The sequence below is a fragment of the Lepidochelys kempii genome, chromosome 22, assembly GCF_965140265.1.
Source record: "Lepidochelys kempii isolate rLepKem1 chromosome 22, rLepKem1.hap2, whole genome shotgun sequence".
NCBI lineage: Eukaryota > Metazoa > Chordata > Testudines > Cheloniidae > Lepidochelys > Lepidochelys kempii.
Window position 1 is genome coordinate 3,009,569 of NC_133277.1, and position 25,621 is coordinate 3,035,189.

At 50.8% G+C, this 25,621-nt stretch overlaps 1 protein-coding gene across 1 annotated transcript in view; it reads left to right on the forward strand.

Moving 5' to 3' along the window:
- Positions 1-25,621, forward strand: part of ESAM (endothelial cell adhesion molecule) — an 89,418-nt gene that overhangs the window by 53,018 nt on the left and 10,779 nt on the right. Inside the window, exons 2-4 of the mRNA XM_073321112.1 lie at positions 15,585-15,742; positions 20,575-20,788; positions 22,899-23,054. Of these exons, the coding sequence (XP_073177213.1) occupies positions 15,585-15,742; positions 20,575-20,788; positions 22,899-23,054 (528 nt within the window). The remainder of the gene's footprint in view (positions 1-15,584; positions 15,743-20,574; positions 20,789-22,898; positions 23,055-25,621) is intronic.

Sequence of the window (25,621 nt, forward strand, 5' to 3'; positions counted from 1 at the left end):
CTAGTGGCCTTTTCCTCTTGCTGGGATTTCTTAAGTTCTTATGTTCTTACAATGGAGTTAGCTATTCTTAGGCTATGAGTCGTTCACCCTAACGTGCCCAGTGATGTTAGGCTAATTTCTCTCAGCCATACATGGAGAGGGTGAAACCCGCAGCTTTCCCCAGGGGAACCATAGTTAATGAGAGCCGCGTGGACTGGAATTGTGTTGAACCTTGAATTCAACATGCAGCTCGGTCTGTTTAGGTGGAGACGATTCCCTTTACATTGTTCAAATTGCCTTGTAGAAATCTTGGAATCTATTGTCTTCCTGAGAAACTAAGTTATCGCCCAGCAGCAGGTACTTCCTGCCTAGGAGCTGCAAGGAATGGTCAGGAAATGTTACTTGTGTCTGGGGAAAAACAGATATCTTAAGAAGTCTAAAAATATCCAAGCACATGTGCTCATGTTTATGTCCTGTGAAATATGAAGAACTTTGCAGTAAATTCCGAAGTCATCGCCGGATGTTGTACGCTTATTTGGAGGGACAGTCGGCGCTTACGGCACTGTTATCAGCTCCTTGATGCTGGGTTTAGTGAGTTGTGATCCCCGCTCTGTGGAATCACCAGTTTCTTTCTGTGTCGTGGAGCACCGGGATGCCCTGGTGAAATTGCAGGGCCAGAGAAACAGGTTCCATTGTGCAACTTTACTGCATTTTCCCCCAAACGTTTTAACCCCACCCACTCTCTTGGAATAGTGGCTGTGTCTGCAAGCCAGGCTGTGTGTTTACGTTGTCATCAAATTTAGTTCATAGAGCTTAAGGGAAGAAGGGACCATTGGATCATCAAGTCGGACCTCACAAGCCCTTACATTTTACCTGGTTACTGCTGAACTGAGCTCAGTAGCTTGTGTCAGCTAGTTATAGTTAGCCCAGATCAATGCTAGCCCCCTCCCTAGGGGCTTACTTGGACTTGTTACACTGACAATGCCGTGTCTCTACAGGGTTTACATTGAGCTTGGTGGCGGAGTCTACAAACGCTGCTTTTTTGTCGTGAAGACCTAGGCTAACTGGTGCCTTTGGCATGTGCTCTGCAAGCCAATAACGGGGAAAAGCAACAGAACAAAGCCACGCCCCTTCTATTTCATTGAGTGGGCTAAAAACCCAGGTTACTGTGGCTGAATGATCTCTCCTGCCTGGCGCAGTGCTGAATTTCCTTTAAACATCCAACCACACAAAACCCGTAACCGTGCTCTTCGCTTTGGGTCAAGAGCTGCCCTGACGTGGCCAGAGCTGGGCAGAGGGGCTGATGTTCCCTCATTTTGGCTGCCCGAGCCAAGTCTGGTTTGACTTAGCTGCGATTAGAACGATACGTTGTTCTCTGGGGCACTGAAAGTGAAGTCTCCTCTCTCTGTGGGGGAAGAGCCCTTCCTCCATTTCCCTGTCACCCTTTCCCAGACGACCAGGGACTAGAACAGAGGTGGGCAAATTACGGCCCACAGGCCACATCTGGCCCGCGGGACTGTTCTGCCCGGCCCTTGAGCTCCCGGCCAAGGAGGCTAGCCCCCGGCCCCTCCCCTGCTGTCTCCCCTACCCCGCAGCCTGAGCTCGCCATGCCGCCAGCGCTCTGGGCGGCGGGGCTGTGAGCTCCTGCCCGATAGCGTGGCTGGCTCCTGCCGGGCAGCGCGGCTGCCAGACGTGCTGCTCTAAGCAGCATGGTAAGGGGGTGGAGGGGGGTTGGATTAGGGGCAGGGAGTTCCAGGGGGCAGTCAGGGGACAGGGAGCAGTTGGATGGGGCGGGGCAGTCAGGGGGCGGGAAGCAGCGGGGGTTGGGTAGGGGATGGAGTCCTGGGGGGCAGTTAGGGATGGGGGTGTGGACAGGGGTTGGGGCAGTCAGGGAGCGGGGTGGTTGGATAGGGGGTGGGGTCTGGGAGAGGGATTGTTAGGGGTGGGGGGTCCTGGGAGGGGGCGGTCAGGGGACAAGGAGCAGGAGGGGTTGGATGGGTTGGGAGTTCTGAGGGGGGCAGTCCAGGGGGCGGGGGCCAGGCTGTCTGGGGAGGCACAGCCTCTTACCTGGCCCTCCATACTGTTTGGAACCCCGATGTGGCCCTTGGGCCAAAAAGTTTGCCCACCGCGGACTGGAGCGAGCCCTCCTCCCAAGGCCCATCCTGGATTGGGTCTCTCTTCTCTGCATGGAGCAATCTGCCCTTTGGTGAAAGGCCGTGTGCTGCAGGCCCCCCCGTTGTCCGTGGGGGTGAAGAGCTCCCCAGTGACGAGAGCTTGGAGTGGCTGTCCGCCTTGCGCTCTGACCTCTGGGATGCCTCTTTCTGACAAAACAGCAAAGCCCTGCTCAGAGCCCTGACTGACTGAGGGACATCACTCGAATAGCCCACAATCTGACCGTCTTTCACCAAAGCTGCCATTTCTAGCCGGTGGAGCTGGAGCGGCTGGCAGATGCTGGCGGTGTTCCTGGGCCTTGTGTAACTCCTATACCTCCTGGTTGTGGTGCTCTGTCCCGTACGGTGGCATCGAGACCACTTCGAAATGAATGAGTCTGCTCTATAGCCGTAGCTAAGTGTCACGTGGCTTTTAGCTCATGCAGTAGAGGCTTCTGCATTGAGCTCCAGAGGTCCCAGGTTCGATCCCGCCCGGGGTCTACTGGTGTTACACTTGTATCATCTACCTCTGTGTTATGTCAGACAGAGCCCCGCTGTCAATGCATGCAGATAGTAACCCCCCAGGGGAGCCACCTCCCCACTGCCCTCTGGGAGGGCCCTCTTTGCCATACACCCTCCTCCCAGCTCTCTGTGCTGCTCTCTTGGCAGTCCCCTTGTCTGGGGTTCTCTGGGTAAAGGAGCCCTGTGTTGATGGTCACTGTCCCTGGCTATCTTTAATAGGACCGGCTGAGATATGGAGGGTGATGCATGCACATCCAGTTTAGGTTTCTTAGACTTTAGGATGAGCTAGATTTATTGCTACCATTTCTCCATTCATGTGTCATAAAATATCATGCTTGAAATTACTCTAAGCCCCAGAGGTTTTATGAAGACTAATGGTTATGCCCAGACTGTGCAAACCTGGAGCCTGGTAGCTGCACTTAGAACAAGAGACTGTGATGAAATTGCTAGACACCACATGCCTAGGTATTGGCTCTGGGTGAAACTGCAGCAGTGGAGAGGGCCTGCCCCAGGCCTCGTAAGAGGGACCTGAGGGATGCATAGGACTGGAAGTGGCCCTCTGCACAAGGGGAAATTTCACTCTGTTCACCCCTAGCGCCCTGGCAGTGACTGAGAACTTGTCTATATGGGAGAGCCTGCCCCATTGGACTGGTCTAGTGATCCCAGGCTAACCCAACCCTCAGTCCAGTAGGAGAGAAGCTTTTCCCCATTTAACTTAAACCTCTTCTCAAGCAACGGACACTAGGCCACAGAAGGCCCTCTCCCACCAGACTCCTAGGCCATGCCTACGCTACAAAATTACGTCAACTCAAGTTACGTGGGCATACAGCCGCCACAGTTAATACATCACTTGTGCGCATGCATACTTGGCTTCTTGTGTCAGCGGTGTGCGAACTCACCAGGCGTGCTTGTACCGATGCGAAGTATGGTGCACCATGGGTAGGTATCCCAGTGTGCAACTCAACATCATCCAGCACATTGTCTTTTGAGAAGTGTTGGCAATGCATGATGGGGCTGAAACAGGTCACGCAGGGGTGACTGGGAGCAAGGGACCAGCTTAACAGTTTGCAACTGTCTCCATCACGTAATGTCATCTGCATCAATCATTCTCGCTCCATTTTTTTTTTCAAAACCCCACGAACCCACGTGCCCCCCCATTGCTGTCCATCATCTCTGACAGACACCTGGAGCCTGCCCAGCTCTGCACTGTTATGAGCATTGCAAGCACAGGGCGCATGATCTTGAAGCATTTGCAGAGCTATGAGAAGAAGCGAATCAGTCGGGGACATGACGGTTCCTTGGAGACAGATTGCTGTGGGACATAGCGAGAACCGACTCAAGTTGTTGGTGGCTGTCACAGAGCAGCTGCAGGTGGTGGAATGCTTGTTCTGGGCTCGAGAAACAAGCACTGACCGGTGGGATCGCGCCGTCATGAAGGTCTGGGATGATGAGCAGTGGCTGCCGAACTTTCGGATGCGCAAGACCACGTCCCTGGACCTACATGCAGAGCTCGCCCCAGCATAGCAAGGCCAGACTGAAAGCTGCACTGAAGAAGCAAGATGGACAGATGTAGCAGATGGAACAGGTCCTGACTTGCTGCACAGCTGGATCATGGTCATCCACCATAGTCCTCCTTCCTCGTCCATCATCACCTCCCCCTCCTCCTCTCTGAGGGTGCAGAGGTGGGTACAAGCAGATAATGGGCGAGGAGCCGGGAGCACATGCTAATGTGCAGATGTCACAGCCAATGGAAGAGTGAATGCCGTTCCTAGGGCACGCTAGGATGCATGAAATAATGGAGCTATTAATTTATGGCTTGGTGCCGTGACCTGACCTGCCAGAGCAGTCACATAACTGATCCATAGTGGTGGCAGGTAATCAATGCCCTTATTAGAGCCCTTTATGTAAATGGGAATGGGCTTTGGAAACGTATTGGAAACCCAGTGCAGAGACAGCACATGGGCTGTTGCTAGAAAGCCAGCTGCTCGCTGTCACGGCGGATCAGACAGGGTCAGCCTGTTTTAACTCTTGTTTGGAAGCGGGCAGAAGGGCAGGGCAGGGATTGGATTCTAACAAGGGGTTCCTGGTATGCTCAGCTCGAGATCAGCCCCAGGGAGAGCCTGTTTGGATCTGGCAGCGCGGCCCAGAAACATTTTAGATGTGACTGAGTGACCCAGCCTCTCTCAGATGCTAGAGGAAGCAAAGGCAAGTATCTCTCCGGCTGTAGCTCTTTGCCTCTCCCCTTCCAACAGTGCACTGTTGACCTCTCTAGTAGATTACTTTCCAGCTGATCCTCCTTCTGCAGTGTTGGAAAATAATCTCCTGGGTTGTAACTCCAGCAATTAAAGCAGCTCTCATCAGTGATGGGGGCTTGGGGGGCAGCAGCGTTCTCCCTGGGATGCCTTTAAGTTCCGAGTGTGACTCAAGGATGCACTTCCATCCCATTAATATTCCCCAGTGCTTTGCTTCTTGGTTGTGTCGTCACCCATGCCTAATCCGGTGAGCATGGCCTGTGTTTGCTGCAGCCGTGAACGTGGCAGGGACAAGCTGCCTTTTGCTGTGGGCGTTCTCCCTGGAAACCAGCTGTCTGTTTGCAGCGTTAAAATGGGGGGCGAGGGGTCTCAGTAACGGAGCCCTCCATAAATAACCCCAACTGGAGGGAGACTAACAAGGGGAAACTGGGTGCATTTTAATAAACTCCAGAGAGGAAGGCGGGCCTGCATGGTTAAGGCCAGACTGGGATTGAGGAGACCCCCGTTCAATTCTCTGCTCTGCCTGTGTGACCTTAACAAGTCACTTAATCTCCATGCACCTTGGCTGCACAGTCCATTTTCTCCCACCCTTGGACTGTCAGCTCTGCGGGGCAGGGACACAGTCTCTTATGGACCCCGAGCTCAGCTGGGGCCTCTCGGAGCTGCATAGTAATAAGTGACTCTAGAAAATAACAATCCAATGAGATGGAAAGCCTGAACATGCTGAGAAATTGGCCCTAGAGGGCCCGATTCACATCCTCTGCATAGGTATGACACAGATCACAGACCAGTGTACGCCTGAGCCTCTCTGGGCAATGTTTCTATTCCAGGCCATGAGATCTAATGAGAGAGAGAGATTGAGCCTCGCACCGAGAGATCTCTAGCACTTGCACTGGAGATCAGATTAAGCTAATTTTAGGAGGCTACTAATTGCCGCTGTTCTGACGGGCAGCACCTTGGAGGACGGAGCGGGGAGGATTAAAACTACAAAATGACTATTTATGACTTGTCCCCACGTTGGAAACCCTGCAAGTGGAGTCGGGTCCCCTGCTAGATCTCTGTTATCGGCACAGATCATTTGGAAGCCTCTGTCCAAACAATGGGTCTGGCTGGGCTGCGGCCTGAAACACTGAAGTGAAATTTAACACCTGACAAATGGCAGCAGAGCGAGTGGAGAGATTTCACCCAGTCCTATTATGGTCTCGCTAGACTGGTCCCGTATAACTCGGTGCTGGGACCGGGGCAAGTTTGGGAGCCTTAGACAGGAAGAACCTTTGGAAGAACTTATTTCCTGCCATTTGAGAAGGTGTCTGTGCCTTGACGTGCCATCTACAGTCTCCCAGGTTCATAGGGTTGTGGTAGAGGCACTAATATGCCATCAAGGAGAGTGGGCCCCGCTGCCTGGGTCGGGCATGTCTAGGCATGTGGACAACTAATAACTGAAAAGGGGCTCAAGCCAAGGCGGTCAAGCTGGGGCTCAAGGAATGTTTATTTCTAGACCTTCTTCTGCCACTCAACCAATTTTTCACACGATTAGGTTGCTCTTGTAACAGCCAGAAAATTGGTGTGAGAGAAGGTGGGTGAGGTAATATCGTTTATTGGAGCAACTTCTGTTTGGGGGAGAGATGCTTTCCAGTCACACAGAGCTCTTCTTGAGATCTGGAGGCAAGCTCCGTGTAGCTCGAAAGCGTGTCTCTCGCATCAACAGAAGTTGCTCCAATGAAAGACGTTACCTCACCCGCCTTGTCTCTAATATCCGGGGACCGACATGGCTACAACGTAGCAAACCGAAAATTCAGGGGTATTTTTGCCCACTCCAGTCACCATATTGAGGGGCCATGTTTAGACCTCGTAATCCCCCTCCCTGGCCCACTTTCCCCTTTAAGAACTCTTCTGCAGGAGGTGTTTAATCTTCTGATTGCCTCAATGCAATGTTACTCTGCCTGTTCTCCAGCTTTTCTCTCTGGCTGTCCGCTGTCTGGAGGAGGGAAATCTGGCTGAGCTGGGCACTGAGCTGCTCCATTCTCTGTCAGTTCAGGGCGTGCGTCTTACCCCGCGTTTCTCTTGTGAAGAGCATTGTAAGTTCTGTGATGCAGAGTCCTCGTGCACATGTACCCAAGCTCCCCTCTGCAGCCCAGAATGAAGACTACGTCGGCTGGGTCGTCTTCTGACATGCTGCCCAATGTCACCTAGTCCCTCCCTCCGAGGAAAGAGGCCATTAGGTGCATGCTAAAGTGGACAGTCATATGAATGGTCCTGGAGCTGGCTCTTCTGTTAGTCCCCTCTGATGGGGTGCTGTCATCAAACCTTTGGTCCCCTGCTGTGAATAGCCTTGTACTCATTTCAGAGGTCACCCCACCTAGTCCCCAGCCATGAGTAGCAGGAGCGTGTGCAGAAGAACTGAGGGGGTTTGAAACCAGCTGGCCAGGACTCTTCGCATTCTTATCAGCAGGAGGAAAAGGCCAGGGTAAGGCAGGAACAACCAGCCGGAGGAGCCTGCGGGATGCCAGTAGATGGGAACGAGACTCAAACAAATCTAGATGCTTTATCAAACAGGCCATGAGTGCAACTTCCTGTTGTTGTCGTGAGCATTTCCAGGGCTTTGTTTTTTGGCGGGGTCCTGTGGAAATGGCTGGTCCTGATGTCAGAGCTGTTCCTGTGTGCAGGGAAATGTCTTACTCCCATTGTCTTGCATCCTCTTACCGAATGCTCGACCTCGAGAGCCCGGAAATCCTTCCCTTCTGAAGACAGATGGCACATCCTTCGGCGCTCCTGAGGAGCACAAACATGTAGCAAAGACCCTTGTGCTGTTCTGGGGTGCGGGAGCCCCAAGAGGGAGGAGCCGTCATCGCTCTTGTTGCGATGATCAGATCCAGTCTGGAAGCAAATTTGGTTTTGCTGAATTTATCGGGGGAAATGGCTCAGCCATTAGCTAAGTGGGAAGGAGACTAGCACTGAATGTGGCTGTTCCAGATCTGTGCGCCTCTGGTCCGGACCGGCGTTCCAACCACATGCATTGTTTGATGTGTAACCCATACGTGTTCGAGGCCCCAGTTCTGCAGGGTGCTTAAGTACATGCCAAATTACCCTGCAAAATCAGGGCCTTGCAGTGGCTGGTAACTAATGGGACCTGCTGACTTTGGGTACGAATATTTCTCTTGGAAAAGCGGCAAATATTGAGCGAGCAGCAGAAGGGATTAGAGAGGGGTCAATCCCTGGAGACTTGCTCGTGGAGCTAGGTGAGAGCACTGTTTGCAAACTGTCAATGCCATTTGGCCCATTGCATGCTGGCCAGCTAACCAGTCTGCTCAGTTGGCCCCGTTGAAACGGGGCTTCCAAAGACGCCTGGAGGCTTCATTCCAGGGTCTATCTATCCCATAATCCTGTCGGTCAGTGGCCAGGACTAGCTGCTTCAGAGGCAAGTGCATGAGCTCCCTGGTGGACAGTTATGGGATAACCTGCCCATATGGGATGTTTCTGACTCCAGGCCACTGGTGGTGGGTTGTGCCTTGAACCATGAGGCTTTATATCCCATGTAACTTTTGTCCTGTCAGTTTATAACTATGGATGTTCTTAGATATAGATAGATATGGTTCTGCATATGAGCTGCCTTTCTGATATTCTGTGGTCAGGGAGTTTCGCCAGCTAATTATACACCGTGTTAAAGGTATTTTTGATCAGGTTTGAATGTTGCCTTTCATTTTCAGTGACTGTTCTCTTGCGTTTGCATTGTATCGGGGGCTACATAAGGGTGCCAGTTTTCTATCAGCTGTCACTTTTTTTTTTGTATGTATCTCTGATGTTCGCTTAATCTCTAAATTAAACAGTTCCAATCTTTTCCATTTCATCACATGGAATTTTTATGGCCCCTATAAATTCCAGTGTTTACACACATCCAACTGGAGCACGTGACATTAGGCAAACCACCTTGCCAGGTGCCAAGAGGATGGGCAGGAACGAAATCGGCTTCCTCTGCCCCCTGCAGCGCAATTGACATACAGCAGAAGGCAGCCAGAAGTGTGTAGGACTGACTGTAAAATACCAATTTTCAGTCACAAACACAGTGACTATTTTCCCCTGAGCCCAAGTGCTGTACTTGATGCTGTACAAAATGCCATCCCCTGCCCTGAAGAGCCTATAGCTCGGAAATCTATTGCATCTAGCTGGCAGCCCTGCCTGCATGTATGTTGTGGACGGAAGAGCCCTAGTTGATTGCAGAGACACAGCCCCAAGAATCCACTCATCCAGCTTCATCATTGCTGGCACAAATGTAAACACACATGATCAACATTTCTAAATAAATCCCAAGGGAGCTGGTGCATTAAAATTCATCGGACAACTTGTTTCTGGTCACTAGCCCCTCTATACAAGGTCTCCTGCTAATAGATTGTATTTCTGATGCTAACAAACATTGCAGTCAGGTTATTTATGGAATTTAGTCAACGGAAATGGCAGGGGGCAAAGTCCAAGGGCTTTATGATGATTCCCCTTCCCTTGTGGGCAAGTCGCCTCTCTCTTTGGCATGTTCGTGGTATTGGAATGTCAGAAAGATGCAGCATAATCTCAGCCAGTCAGATCTCGGCTGATGCATCACCCTGTAGCTGCTGTATACAAATCGGAACAGTTAGAATCGGGCTCGTCACTATCAGGAGCCATTAGTTTCTATTTGAAATGTTTCCGTGAGAGCCACTACAATTAAAACATTAAGAAGCCAGAAGAGCTGAAGCAGCCAGTGCCTATCTGCAGTGAGAGTACAAACAGAAATGTTTCCAGTGTCTTTACAGAAGGACGGGTCCATTGGCCACAGCCCTCATCCAAAAAACACAAACTGTCCTGCAAACCGTTTCACTTTCACTGTCTTGGGAGTTTCCCCTCCTCAGCTGTGACAGAAGAATACAAATGCTATGGATCAGGGATGCCAAACCCCGCCCAACTCTAGGGAGGTGTTCAGCCGGATCCAGTGTTGCCGACTCTCTGTTTTCTCTCTGGTCTCACTGCAGTTATTTTTTCTTAAAACTTTGCCTTCTGGAGTCAGGAGATTAGGTGAGAATCTTCTGCTTTCAATTAAAAATAAGTTGGTCTCACAGTTGTAGAGAAAAGGTTGAAATGTGACACAAGCGCCCCCTAAGGACTCCGAAAATCGCATGTATTTTTAAACCAATCTCTTGATTTGGGAGGAGCCACACTCATGACTTTTGAACCCTCCGGACCGGCAACGATGCAGCCCCCCAAGACTTGTTTAGATTCTGGAGAAGCTAAGCTTTCATCTAAAGATAACCAGGGTTTCCAGCCCTTGTGGTTGTGAGGGGAACCTTAGTTTGACGTTATCTAGCATTGTCACTGTTGCATGTACTGCATGCTAAGTCGTAACGCGAGAGGGCTCCAGATTGTCAGACTCAAGTGGCTCTTTACTAAGAGAACTATTTACAGAGGGGCTGCTGCTAGCATTCAGGCCATGTGCACACAGACTGACTTCCTAGTGCCTCCTCCAAACTCTTCCGTCCTATAGCCTGTTCTCGCCCTGCAAATCCCATACAGGTTGGTACAGTCAGAGCTGTAAAGAGAGCTGAATCCCCCTGTTCATCTCAAAAGGGCTGTTAACTCTGAAGCCCAATAATGATACAGTACTTTAAAGGTCAGATAGTTTAAACAGTGTTGGCATCCACTTGAGTGCCTGATTTGTTCTGCTGTTGCTCCAGCTAAGCTGGTATGAAAACACCAGCTTGCTCCCTGCCAACTTCCCTGCCCCACCCATCTCCTGTGCCAGCTCAGCCCTTGAACTTCTGCCTGTAACTGCACCAGGCAGCTTCAAATACATCTCTGCAGCTTTCCTAGGAGGTGTGGGAGGGGGAGCCCTGCTGGATTATGAAGCAGCACTCCAGGGGAAGCTCCCTGCTTGCATTGCTCTTCAATACCTTGGGAGCAGGGACCCAACTGCTGCTGAGCTCAGTGTCCTGCGACTCTCCCATCTTGCTGTGGAATCTTGTTGCTGTGAAGTTGGAGACAGTGCAGGAGTGCCTGTTTGGCACAGCTAACGTAGAAACCCTTTGACAGGAGCTTGGGCATCAAGAACGTTATGTACCCAGAGTTCATAGAAAGCATCTTTTAAGGCATTTTTATTCATGAGATGCTGTGATCAGAATAAAAACATCAGATTAGAGGCAGGATGGTCCAGTGGTTAGTGCACTTGCCTGGGACTCTGGAGACATGGGTTCAGTTCCCTGTTGTGCCATAAACTCCCTACGCTGCAGCTGGGAGCTGGAATTGCCAGCTCGGGTGGATGCACACACGCCAGCTCTGCTCGAGCTCGGGCTGAGGCTGGCCTCCCGAGTACGTGCCCTTGGGGTTGGGCGGGATTCTACTCGGGCAGCTAGCCCAGGCTGCTATTTTTCAGCGCACTCGAGCAGAGGAAGTGCGTGTACCTCTACCCGCACGGGAGACAAGCTCCCTGCTGCAGTGGGGATAGATGCCAAGGCCAGAAGGGACCACTGTGACCATCTTGTCTGACCCCGTGCATAGCACCTGCCAGAGACCTGCCCCATAATAATTCCCGGAGCAGAGCTTTTAGAAAACCATCCAGTCTGGATTTAAACATTGTCAGTGATGGAGAATCCACCACAACCCTTGGTGAGTTGTTCCAATGGTTAATGACTCTCACTGTCAAAATGCACACCTTATTTCCTGTCTGAATTTGTCTAGCTTCAAGTCCCAGCCACCGGATTGTGTTAGACCTTTCCCTGCGAGACCGAAGAGCCTATTATTAAATATTTGTTCCCCATACAGGTACAGATTGTGATCAAGTCACCCCTTCACCTTCTCTTTGTTAAGATAAACAGATTGAGCTCTTTGAGCGTATCACTCTAAGGCAGATTTTCTAATCCTGTATCATTCTCATGGCTCTTCTCTGAACCCTCTCCAATTTATCACCAGCCTAGATTCATAGATATTAAGGTCAGAAGGGACAATTTTGATCATCTAGTCTGACCTCCTGCCCAACGCAGGCCACAGAATCTCACCCACCCACTCCTGTGAAAAACCTCTCACCTATGTCTGAGCTATTGAAGTCCTCAAATCATGGTTTAAAGACTTCAAGGAGCAGAGAATCCCCCATGTTGCAGAGGAAGGCGAAAAACCCCCAGGGCCTCTGCCAATCTGCCCTGGAGGAAAATTCCTTCCCGACCCCAAATATGGCGATCCACTGAACCCTGAGCCTATGGGCAAGATTCACCAGCCAGACACCCAGGGAAGAATTTTCTGTAGTAACTCAGATCCTACCCCATCCTTCTTGAACTGTGGACACCAGAACTGGACACAGGATTCCAGCCATGGTTGTACCACTGCCAAATTCAGAGGTAAAATAATCTCTCCTCTCCTACTCGAGACTCCCCTGTTTATGCATCCCAGGGGCGCATTAGGTCTTTGGCTGCAGCTTCGCACTGGGAGCTCACGTTCAGCTGATTACCCACCAACACCCCAAAATCTTTCTCAGACTCACCGCTTCCCGAGACAGAGTCCCCCATCCTGCAAGTATGGCCTAGAGCATTTGTTCCTAGATATATACATTTACATTTAGCTGTATTCAAACACAAATTGTTTGCTTGTGCCTGGCTCACTAAGAGATCCAGATTGCTCTGTATCAGTGACCTGTCCTCTTCAGTATGTACCACTCTGCCAATTTTTATGTCATCTGCCAACTTTATCAATTAATATTTTGTTTTCTTCCAGGTCGCTGATAAATTTTAAATAGCTTTGGGCACCCCCTGTTGGACCCCACTAGAAATACACCTGCTTTATGCACTTAGGACAGAAGAACCCAATGCACAGCTACAGACTAAGGACCGAATGGCTAGGCAGCAGTTCTGCGGAAAAGGACCTAGGGGTGACAGTGGACGAGAAGCTGGATATGAGTCAGCAGTGTGCCCTTGTTGCCGAGAAGGCCAATGGCATTTTGGGATGTATAAGTAGGGGCATAGCGAGCAGATCGAGGGACGTGATCGTCCCCCTCTATTCGACATTGGTGAGGTCTCATCTGGAGTACTGTGTCCAGTTTTGGGCCCCACACTACAAGAAGGATGTGGATAAATTGGAGAGAGTCCAGCGAAGGGCAACAAAAATGATTAGGGGTCTAGAACACATGACTTATGAGGAGAGGCTGAGGGAACTTGGATTGTTTAGTCTGCGGAAGAGAAGAATGAGGGGGGATTTGATAGCTGCTTTCAACTACCTGAAAGGGGGTTCCAAAGAGGATGGTTGTAGACTATTCTCAGTGGTGGAAGAGGACAGGACAAGGAGTAATGGTCTCAAGTTGCAGTGGGGGAGGTTTAGGTTGGATATTAGGAAAATCTTTTTCACTAGGAGGGTGGTGAAACACTGGAATGTGTTGCCTAGGGAGGTGGTGGAATCTCCTTCCTTAGAAGTTTTTAAGGTCAGGCTTGACAAAGCCCTGGCTGGGATGATTTAATTGGGGGTGGGTCCTGCTTTTGAGCAGGGGGTTGGACTAGATGACCTCCTGAGGTCCCTTCCAACCCTGATATTCTATGATTCTATGATGATTCCCTGTTTACAGTTCCATTTTGAGGTCTGCCAGTTAGGTAGTTTTTAACACCTTTAATGTGTACTGTGTTAATTTGATATCATTCTAGCTTTTTAATCAAAATGTCATGCAGTACCAAGTCAAACACCTTGCAGAAATCGAAGTATATTACCTCAGCATTGTTACCTTTATCAGCCAAATTTGTAATCTCAGCCAAAAAAAAAGATATCAAGTTAATCTGACAGGATCTATTTTTCATAAATTCATATTGATTTGCTTTAATTATATTACTCTCCTTTAATTCTTTATTAATTAAGTCCCATGTCAGATGTTCCATTATCTTGCCTGGGATTGATGTCAAATTGATCAGTTATAATTACCTGTGTCATCCTGTTTCCCCTTTTTAAATAACGGCACAACATTAGCCTTCTTTCAGTTTTATGGAATTTCCGCAGTGCTCTAAGATTTGTTGAAAATCAACATTCATAGTCCAATCAACTACTCAGCCAGCTCTTTGAAAACTCTTGCATGCAAGTTATCTGGACCTGCTGATTTTAAAATGTCTAACTTTACTAGCTTTTGTTTAACTTCCTCCAGAGATTCCAGTGGAATGAAAAGAGTTTTGTTATATGATATGACTACAGCATCTGTGTTTTCCCAAAATACAGAACAAAAATATTTATTGAACAATTCTGTCTTCTCTGAATTATTATTTATAATTTTGCCATTTCCATCTAGCAATGGACAAATATTGTTGGCAGGATTATTTTTGTTCCTAATATACTTAAACTCCTTCATATCATCCATAACTCTGCTGACCATAGATTTCTCCTTGTGTCCTTTGCTTCCCTTATCAATTTTCTACAATTCCTAGCTTCTGATTTATATTAATTACCGTTGACTTCCCCTTGCTTCTGTTTATTATATATTTTATTTTTATAGCTGCCTTCACTTCTCCCTCTCAACCAGCTCAGTTTTTAAACTAATATGGCCTCCTTCCTTGATTGTGGCTTTTGGGGCTTCTAGTAAAGTGTTCTTAAACAATTCCCAATTATCATTCATGTGTCTCTGATTAAATTCTTCCCTCAGTGGATCTGGCGCATAATTGTTTTCAGCTTTGTGAAATTGCTTGTTTTAAATTGCTTGTTTTATTGTTATATCCCTGGTTTGGACTTCATTCTGTTTCCATGTTATAAATGTGATCGATGTAAACAGACCCTTCGCCTCTTCATTCTTCTGTTCGCCATCTGTACAATGAGGACAGCAGCACTGTCCTGCCTCACAGGGCCGATTGGAGGGTAAATACACTGATGACTGTGAGGCACTCACCTACTACAGTGATGGGTACACACAAGATAGATCATGACCGATGCTCACGGCTTCCTTGTTTCTGATGGTTTTTATAAAACTAGTCCATGCATAAACTAGGTTTGGGGTTTATTGTTCAGAGGAGTCACCCGTCCACAGTTTCATGTGTTTAAAAACAAAATCTGTGTGTAAATTAGTGAGGCGCAAAATAATGCTGGGCTCCAGCTCTGAAATTTCAGGTGCAGGTCGTAGACTCCTGCACGGATTTGCTCGTAACTTTCCAGACAACGAAATCGTTACCCTGAGAGGAAGTGCCGGGAGGGTAGGAGACGACCTGTGTCCCCCAATAGTGGGGGAGCGGAGTGAGGGCAGCCCGCTTCAGCAGTGTTACTGAGCATGCTCAGTCCATGTGAACATGCTCAGTCCAAGCCAAGCAGCAAATCTGGGGGGACACATGACCCTACATGCCACCCACGTCCCCTTAACGCTTGTTTTCAAGCCTGACAAAGGAGTCATACTGCACAAACTCAGTGCAGCCCTTAAGCATGGCACCCCGGTGATGGCTACCTAGGGTCAGTACTGTGCTTTGAGAGCCTCAGATTACCCGTGCTATTGCAGTGCGAGGTATCATTTACGGTATCTCTTTCACGTCGTTCTGAGTGGTCAGTGATGTCAGCTGTGGAGCGTCCCCTTCTCTTGCGCCTGGTGCACCGCAAGATCCTGGGATCTCAGTGGGTGCCCGGGGGCTCTGGGGTTTGATGCTCAGTTTTGGATGTAGTAGGGCTGGTTCCTGGGAGTCAGGATGCACCCTTAGTACTGAATTTCTCTCTCTCTCTGCAGGTCTCTCTTCGGCGCTACTGGAAGTCAGAGTGGGACAAGCCTCTATCTCTACGATCCAAGGGCAGAGGGTGGTGTTGCCGATCTGGTACACGAGCACCTCTCAGAAGAGTCCCTATGTCTCGTGGGTCCTTGAGAGACCTGGAGCCAATCGTTTGCAGGTAAAAGGCATGGGGGCCAGAGAGGCGGACACCACCCAGGGGAGCCCAGGGCTCCGGCTGTGCCTGACTGGGGCGCTCTGGGGGCTTGGCGAGGAGCCTCACAGCGAGAGGAGATGCTTCACTGGTGACCACAGGGTGAGAGTGTCAGCTGCTGGCTGCACTTCAGCTACCAGCTCCCCTCCCTTGGCTCCTCCGTGCTCCTGTTCGGTTGGGAGGGGGAGCTGGGAGCTAAGGGAGCTGCAGTCAGTGATGGTGACCCACACCTCGTTGGGGGGCAAGTGTGACAGTGAATGAGTGCGTCCAGTGTGGGCTCTCTCGATAGCTGCTGTGGCATAGGTCATGGAGCCCTGCCTAGCTGCGTGCTCTGGTGCCCACAAGCCCTCGGGGAAGCTCGGTGTTTGCCTGGAAAGTGGCCTAGGAGCTTAGACACGGGCCTGGCTTCTCCTCTTGTCTCTGTGTCAACTTAGACTGACGAGGTGGGGGAGGGAATATCTTTTATTGGACCGACTTCTGTGGGGGAGAGAGATGAGCTTTAGAGCCACACAGAGCTCTTCTTCGGGGCTGGGACAGGTACTCTCAGCGTCACAGCTAAATAAATTTGTTCCACCTGGTATTTAGCTGTGATGCTCCCCGATCTGGAGCGGAGCTCTGTGGAGCTTAAAACCGTCTCTCTCCCCAATAGAAGATGTTACCTCCCCCGCCTCGTCTCTCTAAGATCCCGGGACTGACACGGCTACACCCGCTCTGCTCATCTTAGACAGGTCATTCGGCCTGGGAATAGGCGCTGGAAGTAGGAGTGCAGGGGAAGCTGCTGCACCCCCTGGCTTGAAGGGGTTTCCATCATAGACGTGGTTTACAGTTTGGTTTAGTGGCTCTCAGCACCCCCCACTATACAAATTATTCCCGCGCCCCTGAGTCTGGGACCCTGTCTGTAAAACGGAGGTGGGCACGTATGTCACTGGGGCTGTGGGAGGCAAGGAAATATTTGCCAAGTTCTGTAGAAGGCTGTCGGCAGCAGAGGTGGGGATAAAACTTGGGGTCTTCCAGCTTCCTGTCCTGGGTTCAATTCCAGGACTGGACAATGTGGATTCTGGAGGCACCAGCTCCTCCCATTCAGAAACTTTTCCAAAATGTCCGTGCAAGAACGGTGAGATTTGCTCACGGAACCGCTCTGGCTCCTCCCAGGTAAACGCGACCCAGGTTCACGCATGTTTCTGATGAAACCCTTGTACTTTTCCTTGCCCAGTCCTAGAAAACAGGGCTCCCGTCATCCCAAAAGATGTCCTGGGTGCATCTGCAATACCTGGGCCTCCCCTACACCCTGGGGATAAATCATTGTGGAGGAGAAGCCTGTTCAGTGAGACAAAAGGCCTTGTCCCAGGCATTGCAACACATTGGTGTGAGCAGGGCTTTCCAAATGCCGAGGAAAGCGTGTGTGTGAGGGTGGGGGGGCGTGTGGCATTTTTCAAGTGCTGCCGACTCCTGGTGTTGCACCGCCCGGTTTCGACAGAGCCAGTTTGTTACTTGACTAGCTTTTATTTCCATCTGCTTGTTCTGACTTCAAGCACAAAGGAGTGTCTGTTGGGGGAATCTCCACGGGGAGCGGTGTAGAACAAGCTCACCAGATCGCTGACACAGACAGTAGTGTATTACGTCGCCAGGAGGAGCCGGGGGGGCAGAGATTCCTGGGGCCGGAGAGGGATGGGAGGGACCCATTACAGCCTCACCAGGCCTGTGAGAAGTGAGAGGAGCCCATAGGAAGGGTTCTGTGCAGGGACAGCTGGAGCTGGGCCAGGCTAGTGTGTGCACTAAGGGGCCGGGAGAGCACAGGGAAGGGACCTCCCTGTGCTGTACCAGACCTGCTCTGCCACTGCCCTTTCAAAGTGCTCCCTTCCCTCACCCCCCAGTTGTCATGGGTACCTGCCTGACTAAAAGCTGCTCTAGGCTCTGAGGCTGTCTCGTCCTCCTCTCCTGTGCTGCATGCAGGCCACCCTCCTGTCTCCGGTCTCCTGCCCTCAGGCCATGCTGCTCCTCCCTGCCCACCCTTTGCTACCTGCTGGGGGTGACTCTGCCTGCACAAACAGACATCGCTCTGCCGCGGTCCCTGTCACGACGCTGGCTTGCACCAAGGGAGGAGCCGGCCCGCTGATTCCATTGCAACATTGACGGTGTGCTGAGGGTTCCTGGTGTTGTCCAAGGGTTCGCCCTCTAGAGAGTCAACCTCCCTCACTCCCAGAACTGCCAGGTAGCCGGGCTGTGCCAGTCCTAGAGCGGAGGCAATACGTTAGTCGCAATACGTTGGGCACAGCCCCTGGCAGCCGGAGAGCTGCTGTGATCTGTGTCACCAGGTTTGTCCCACTGACGTCTCTGAATTTTGCAATCTGTGGATTCCTGGTGCATGTTCAGAATCTGAAGGGTTGCCCCATTGTGCATGGGCTGCCTTCGTTCTGGCATTTCCCAACTCCTGGGCTCTTGACTTTGCAACTGAAATGTTCTTTTAACATATGTCTTGTCTGTACTAAGTAAAGAAAGCATGGCTGAGAGACAGGGGATGCTCTTTGCCTCTGATGTGTCACCAGTGTGACTGATGCAGAGATGTCTACCTGAGTCCGCAGAGAACCAAGGGCGATCGCTTGTAGAGATGTGAATTGTCCCCTTGTTCCCAGTGAAGGGTTAACTCCGTGCCCAGCGATGGAGATTTAATGGTCACCATTGTTAACTACTTCATTCCTCATGTAGGAAAGGAGAGGAAGGGTCAGAGATCATCACTATCTTGGGAGCTCATTTGTGAGGACTCGATCATCAGCAGTGACTCAGTGGGGGCTGATATTGAATAAAGTGGGTGGAGCTTGGCAGAGTTTTACCACTTTTTTTTCCAGTTTGCCCCCTATCCTCACGTGGGTTTCTTCCATAACGAGGGGGAGGGATGGTGTCAGACCCGCCGTGTTTCACGAAAAACTCATGAGAACAGCAGTTATGACACTGATAAAGCAGCACTGGGTCTTTATGAACCAGGAGCTGGAAAAGTAAACCAGCTCAGAAGCTAGGAAGGTCCCCTAAGCCAAGAAATATACGGATGCTTCCAAAGTTTGATGGCTGCCCTTTTTTTAATGAAATCTTGGTTCGGCACCAACCCCACAGCACATTTCATGGCTAAGTCACCAGCCCCGAGAACAGAACTTGCCACACATTGTCGTGTAGCTTGACTTGTGGACAACAATAGTCAAATATTAGTGTTCTGGCTGGTTAAATATGTGCTGACCCAATGGTACGTGCACAGGTGAGTCACACATCGGTCCAGAGCAGCATCCTCACCCCGGGACTGTTGGAGGAAGAGCCGTGACGTTATGGTGCCAGTGTCTAGGCAGCTATTCTGCTTTTGTTTGGATTCAAGAGCCCATCAGGCTCCCCCGTCCCTGTGATGGTCCTGCCACCCCCACAGCAACCCAGCGTCATCGCTGTGAGGTGCCAGACTGTTACAGCGTCAGGTGGGGAACAGGCTGCAGGAGCTGATGAACTGCTGAGCCTGGATCGTGACTCCTTCCCATGCGCTGAGAGAGGAGAGCTCTCGCTCGTCCAGCGGGAGGGTTTGGTTGAAATGGCTCGGTCCCGTGAGTGGCTTTGGTAGCTCTGGACTCTCCGGATCCCGGCCACCATGGATCTGAGCCCTTTGAAGTCCAGCAGAAACTGCTTTGTCCCCCAGCTTCTCTCTACTCTCATTTTCCTTCTGCCCCCACCTAAGCTCAGGCCTCGCGTGACCTTTGTTAGAGGTGTGACTCTGCCACGCTGCTCACCAGCCGTGCTTGCTCGCGGCCCTGCAGCGATGGTGGCTCGGCCGCCGGCGCCTCCTTTGGGGAGTCTGTGCTTTTGCTGTGCTTGTCATGGCTGTTAAATTTACTCCACTGTCTACCATCGCCTCTGGGCGTCCGCCTCAGCCCCACCTCTGTTGTGTCCTCCTGCTGGCTTTCCTCTCCCAGGAGCTCCTTTCACTGGCCTTCCCACCTACCAGCTCTCCATTGGGCAGCATGTGCAAAATGCTTCTGCTGTGCCCACTTTCTGTCGTGTGAAAGACGTGTGACCCCATCCTCGGTGGCACTGCACGGTCATGGCGAGATCCAGCCCCTCCTTGATTTAAAGCCCAGGTGACCTACTAGATCTTCTCACTCACTCCCTGCCTCACTCCCTCCCCTGACCTAGCCCTGGGCTTCCCCCGACTGGTGCGGGAGTCTTCTTCCCTGCAGCTCCTGCCACTCTCTGGAACAGCCTCCCGAAATCTCTGCACCGCTCCTGTTTCCAGAAGCCATCTGAGCACCGGGCGTTTTCTCCCTGGCCCACTTCTCTCTCCCTCTCCTGTTCTATTTCACTGGAACCTTGGGAGCGCAGCACTCTGGGGAGCGTTGGGATGTTCAGCTGCACGCTGCATAGTCTTGGCTTCCCCGTGTTTACTCTTTGTCCTGCCCTCTCTCAGCGATGCTGATCCCTGGAAAGTATTTGGTGCCCTCATCAGCCCCGTCCCAGAGTCTCCTCTGTCCTAGCTCCCTTAGTCCCTCCACCATTCCTTACCCTCACCTCCATGGGTCATGCTTGTTGCTCTCTTTTGCTTCCCTTGTGTTTTGTGTGCTTCCCAAGCCCTAATCCACAGAGGGATTGATCATGAGGATTGACTGCCGTGAAGCTGCCTCTTCACGCCCGCTGGCCCAGGTGATTAGCGGTTTGGATGCAATCTGGAGATGAGCCTCTTGAAGCCGAAGCAACTCCCTTGCACCACTCCTTTGCCCCCTGACGGCTGCAGGACTCCCAGGTGCATTGTATTCTCCTCTCTCCCTTTTCAGATACTGACGTACATGGACGGGACGGTGAAAGTGCAGGAGACATACCTGAAGAACCGGACTGGCTTTGTGCACCCTATGCCTTTCTTCAATATTTCCATTGCCATTAACAACACCCAGGAAATGGATTCTGGCGAATACATGTGCACGGTCAACATTCTGGACGAAGATGCCATCAACGGAAAAAATATTGGACTCATCAACCTCACCGTTCTGGGTAAGTTCTGGGTCCTCGCGCTCTCCCTCCTAGCCCCAGATGTGCCCTTTTGAGGCTGTGGGGGCTGATGCAAGGCACCAGGGTGGCCCCAAATGGGACGTGCAGCTCCATGCTGGGCAGTCAGTGACAGCACCTCCTGCAGTGGGCGTCTTGGCTGGCTGCTGTGGGGGGTGGGGGGGAGAGATGAAAGATTAAAAACTACTCCTGAAACAGACTTGAGTTTAATTGTCTAGAAATGGAGAGTTGTGGTCCGGAGCCCTAAGACAGTCGGTTACCACGGTGATGAGTGCAATGTAAAAAGGAGAATTGGACAGGGTCTCTTGTCATGATCACACCCCATAGCCCGATGCACTAACATAAAACCTCATGACTGAAGGTAAAGAGCAAGTGCCTCAGGGTGATATGTCCCGAATCGATTACTGATGATCCAGAAAGCGAAGGTGCGGGGGAGCAGTAAGGTAGCAAAATTTGCAGATGAGACAAAGTTATTTGGGTTGTTCAGGACCATAAAGGATTGTGAGACATCTCAGAGACACAAACCAAGCTTAGGGGAAGGGGTAACATGAAGTCCAATTAAATTTAATGGTACTAAATTTGAGGGAGAAATGTAAGCTATTCCTACACCTTACAGAGAATCTATAAAGAAAATCTAAAGTTTGGGATTGTTATGTTAAAAGGGAGATGAATAAGGGAGGGACACAGAAAGTGCATTGAATAATGAATAGTCTAGAGAAGGTACATTGGGAGCTTCTGTTCTACACAAACAAATGGACAGTAACTGTAATTTAAAGGCGGCAAATTCAAAACCAATAAAAGCAAATACTTTTTCACTCAGTGCATAGTTAGCCATTGGAACTTGCTGCCCCAGCATGGCATTGACACCAAGAATTGAACAAGAATCAAAGAGGGATTGGCCATTTATGTGGACACCTAGAATACCCAGGGTTACCATAGTTAATGCCAAAAAGTTTTTTGGGAAGGTATTAAACCTCCTGCTTCAGGTCTTGGGCTAGTCTCTGACTGCTAGTGATCCGGATGAGACCTAATGTGGGGGCAGATCACAACACAGCATCATGCTGTGAGGTTCTTACACCACCCTCTGCCACTGTCAGAGACAGGATACTGGGCTAACTAGACCTTGGGTCTGATCCGGTCTGGCAATGCCTGTGTTCTGATGTTGTAACTGAGACTTTCCAAACAGCCTAGGAGATTTAGAAGCATGTCTCTCATTCTAGTTACCTGAGTGGCTTGTTGCACCGTGTGGCACTAGGGCCCGGCATAAATCTTGAACTGTAGCAATATTGAATGTGTGGGAAGTCTTGACAGTTCAGAAATAAACATTTAAACAGAACCTCAGCACCACTCCATCCCCTGCTGTTGTCTGTGGACAGCTCGCAGGATCTGGCTGTTGCTGCCCTTTGGCCTGGCACAGTGAGGCACCTCTCACCTGACCAGATAAGAGGTTGGTTTCACTGCAGTAAACCTGCCATTGGAACATGGGATACCGCGGATGCTGTGCTGTTTGCTTGCATTGGTGCTTTAGGGAAATGAACGAATTCCTGGGCATTGCAGATCCCTCTGGAGCCAGAGTGCTTTTCTGGGTTGTTCACAATAACAGACGGTGACAGCAGAGCCAGGGCTAGGATAGTGGGGCCTGGGGGCACAGGCGTCAAGCTTACGTGACTGCTCTGGATTAGACGTTCCTGTTAAACCCTGGATTTGTGCTGGAAATGGCCCACCTTGATTATCACACACATTGTAAGGAGAGTGATCGCTTTAGATAAGCTATTACCGACAGAAAAGGAGGACTTGTGGCACCTTAGAGACTAACCAGTTTATTTGAGCATCCAATGAAGTGAGCTGTAGCTCACGAAAGCTCATGCTCAAATGAATTGGTTAGTCTCTAAGGTGCCAGAAGTCCTCCTTTTCTTTTTGCGAATACAGACTGACACGGCTGCTGCTCTGAAACCTGTCAGTACGGATTTGTTCGTGCTGCCTGTGGCCAATAGATGGCGCTGTTTCATTTTGCAAGTTACAGCTGGAAATTGGCCCTGTAATGATGTCCACATTCGGAAGGCACTAACCCGTCTTCTCCTCCTGCTCTCCCCAGTTCCTCCATCGCCCCCAACGTGCCAGATCCAGGGGAAACCCTACCTTGGGGGCAACGTCACCATGAGCTGCAAGTCATCCTTCAGCAAGCCCAGCCCCAAGTACAGCTGGCAGCGCACTGCCCCCAACACCCAGGTCTTCTTCGCACCAGCCCAAGGTAGGAATCCCCACCCTGAGTGCACCAGGATCGTGGCACTGCCGGGGTGCAGGCAGGAAACCCTGATGCTCTCACCAAGGGGTCTGAGAGGCTGGGGCAATGTGGGAGAAGGGGAGGAGGATCATTATCACCAGGCGCTGGCTTCCCTGTGGCATTTGCCTGGCTTGTGGCCAGCTTGGAGCAGGTCCATGGACTAGGCGTTCCGTGCTATCAAACAGCTGCACACGTGTACCAGGCACGGGGGGTAGCATTGCAGCATTAAACTAACGGGTGTGTTCTACTGTGTGTGTGCACCTGGCTCCATTCCTACCCAGCTGGGCCAGTCACGTGGGGGAATGTGCATCTCTCGGCGTCCCCACCACTTGGGGAGAATGCTGTGTTCACTCTGACTTCCCTCCCAGCTCTGGACCTCACTGGGCTGAATTCTCAAGCTAAAAAAATCCCCATTTGGGCAGAGCCCGAGCACGGAAAACGGCAGCCCAGGAAGTGACTGTTCTGAGCACACGCAGTCAGGGGATTTGCTTGGGAACTTCACGAGCTGCCACATCCAGAGCTGCAGAGGGGTGGAGAAAAGGTCAGGGAGTCCTCACTCAGTAACAGATGGAATCTTTCAAACTCCCTTTTTTGATCTGATCCTCCCTTCTCTCTCTGACTTGTCGGAAGTCACGTGTGTTCCTTACAGGGACCCTGATTCAGAAGGGTAGTGACTGTATAACAGAGGGGAAGGGCGGCATTGTGATTAAGTCAGGGACTGGGAGGAGGGAGATCTGGGTTGAATTCCCAGCTCTGTCACCGACGCCCTGAGTGGCTGTGGGCAAGTCATTGAATGTCTCTGGCCTCAGCTCCCAACCCTTCCTTTCCCCCACCCTTTGTCCTGTCTATGTAGATTGCAAGCTCGACGATGTATCCCACACCTAGCATGATGGGCCTCTGATCTAAGTTGACGCTGCAGTGATACTGATCCTCCCAACACCGAGTGGGGCTTTCGGGGGGAAGAGACGTCAGATGAGTGAATTTAGCATTTGAACTAGTTAGATTTCTGTCAAGCACACAGCATAGCGTAGCGGGCATTCCTCTTCCACTGCCTGGGGATTTACACAAGCTGGACCTCTTCGGGAGTGGAGTTCTATTAGTCATTGTCGTTCCTTCTAATTCGCATTGTCCCCCCCTGCTCCTGATGTCAGCTCTTGTGTTTAATTAAATACTGGATGACTGTTTTATAAAGGGAAGAAGTCAGGAAATGTAAAAGGGCAGGTTCTCACAGCAACGTGCCCTCCCCTGGTGGCGCGCGCTCACCCACCTGGCGTGCAGCACATCCTTGGTCGCTTGTCAGGCGGTTGCATACCGTTGCCATGCTTGGTTCTCCGCATGCAGCGGCTTCCTGGACTTCTCTGCCTTTCTCTGATCTCAGTTCTTGATTGGCTCTAGAGCAGAGATCAGAGTCAGCCTTGGATGTTTAGTATTCCCAACCCCCGCTAGGAAAGGTTTGGGGTTGTTGGATTGGGAGGGTTAGCTTGGGCCTCTCTAACAAATTATTTTAATATGCTCATGGAAACGTACAGGTACGTACGGGTGTGACTCCTGAGTCAGCCTGGGAGGAGAATACAACGTGCACTCAATAGCTCGTTACACCGAAGGATCTCCAAGCATTTCCATAGCCGTTAAGCTAATACCTCTGTGAAGTGGGGCAGGGATTCTCCCCTTTTCATAGGGAAGTTGCTGAACCTCCGAGAGGTGAAAGGACACCCCAGGGTCTCACAGTAGATGGCAAAGCTGTGAATGGACCCCAGGAGTCCTGACTCCCAGCCAGGTTCTTGAAGAATCACTGCCCTACATGGTGGTTGTAGGTGTGTCAGTCCCAGGATATTACAGAGACCAGGTGGGTGAGGTCATAGCTTTTCTTGGACCAAGTGTGTCTCTCACCAACAGAAGTTGGTCCAGTAAAAAAATGACCCCACCCACCTTGTGTCTCTACTTAGTTTTTAGCACAGTAACAATTCTGGCAGATAACATAATTCGTCACAACCCCACGCAAGCGTCAGTGCGGGCTCATTGTCTCTGGCTGTCCCCCCACCATCAGCCTTGCACTAACCGCTTGGCCAAAGTGACACTAATTATGCTTCTCTTGTTACCATGGAAGAGAGGGTTGGGAGCGCTTTGGCTGACCTCCGGGATGAGTGTCATTCCAGTTGACAACAGAACTTCTGACATTTCACAGCCGTCTTGAAATACACTCGTTCCTTCATTGCTGCTTCACATGGAGCCCTGGCTCCCTAAAACCTGCTCTGTTTGTTTTTACTAGTGTCCCGCTTTACAGCCACGGCACGTTAGCTGTTTCTTGGCTTTCCTTTTCCTTTACTACCTCCTGACTTGTAGCATCTCAGCCCTCCAGGCAATAACCCTGTAGATGGGGCCTGTCCTAGGACACTTCCCTGAGCTTCAGTATTCACTGCCACTACATCTCTTGTGCCTGCCCCCGGCTGGGCTCTACGCCATGCTAAGAGGGTGGGTTGCTTGTCGGGATCTTCCCCTCCTCACATGTCTGCAAACAGCAGTGGAGGCTCAGT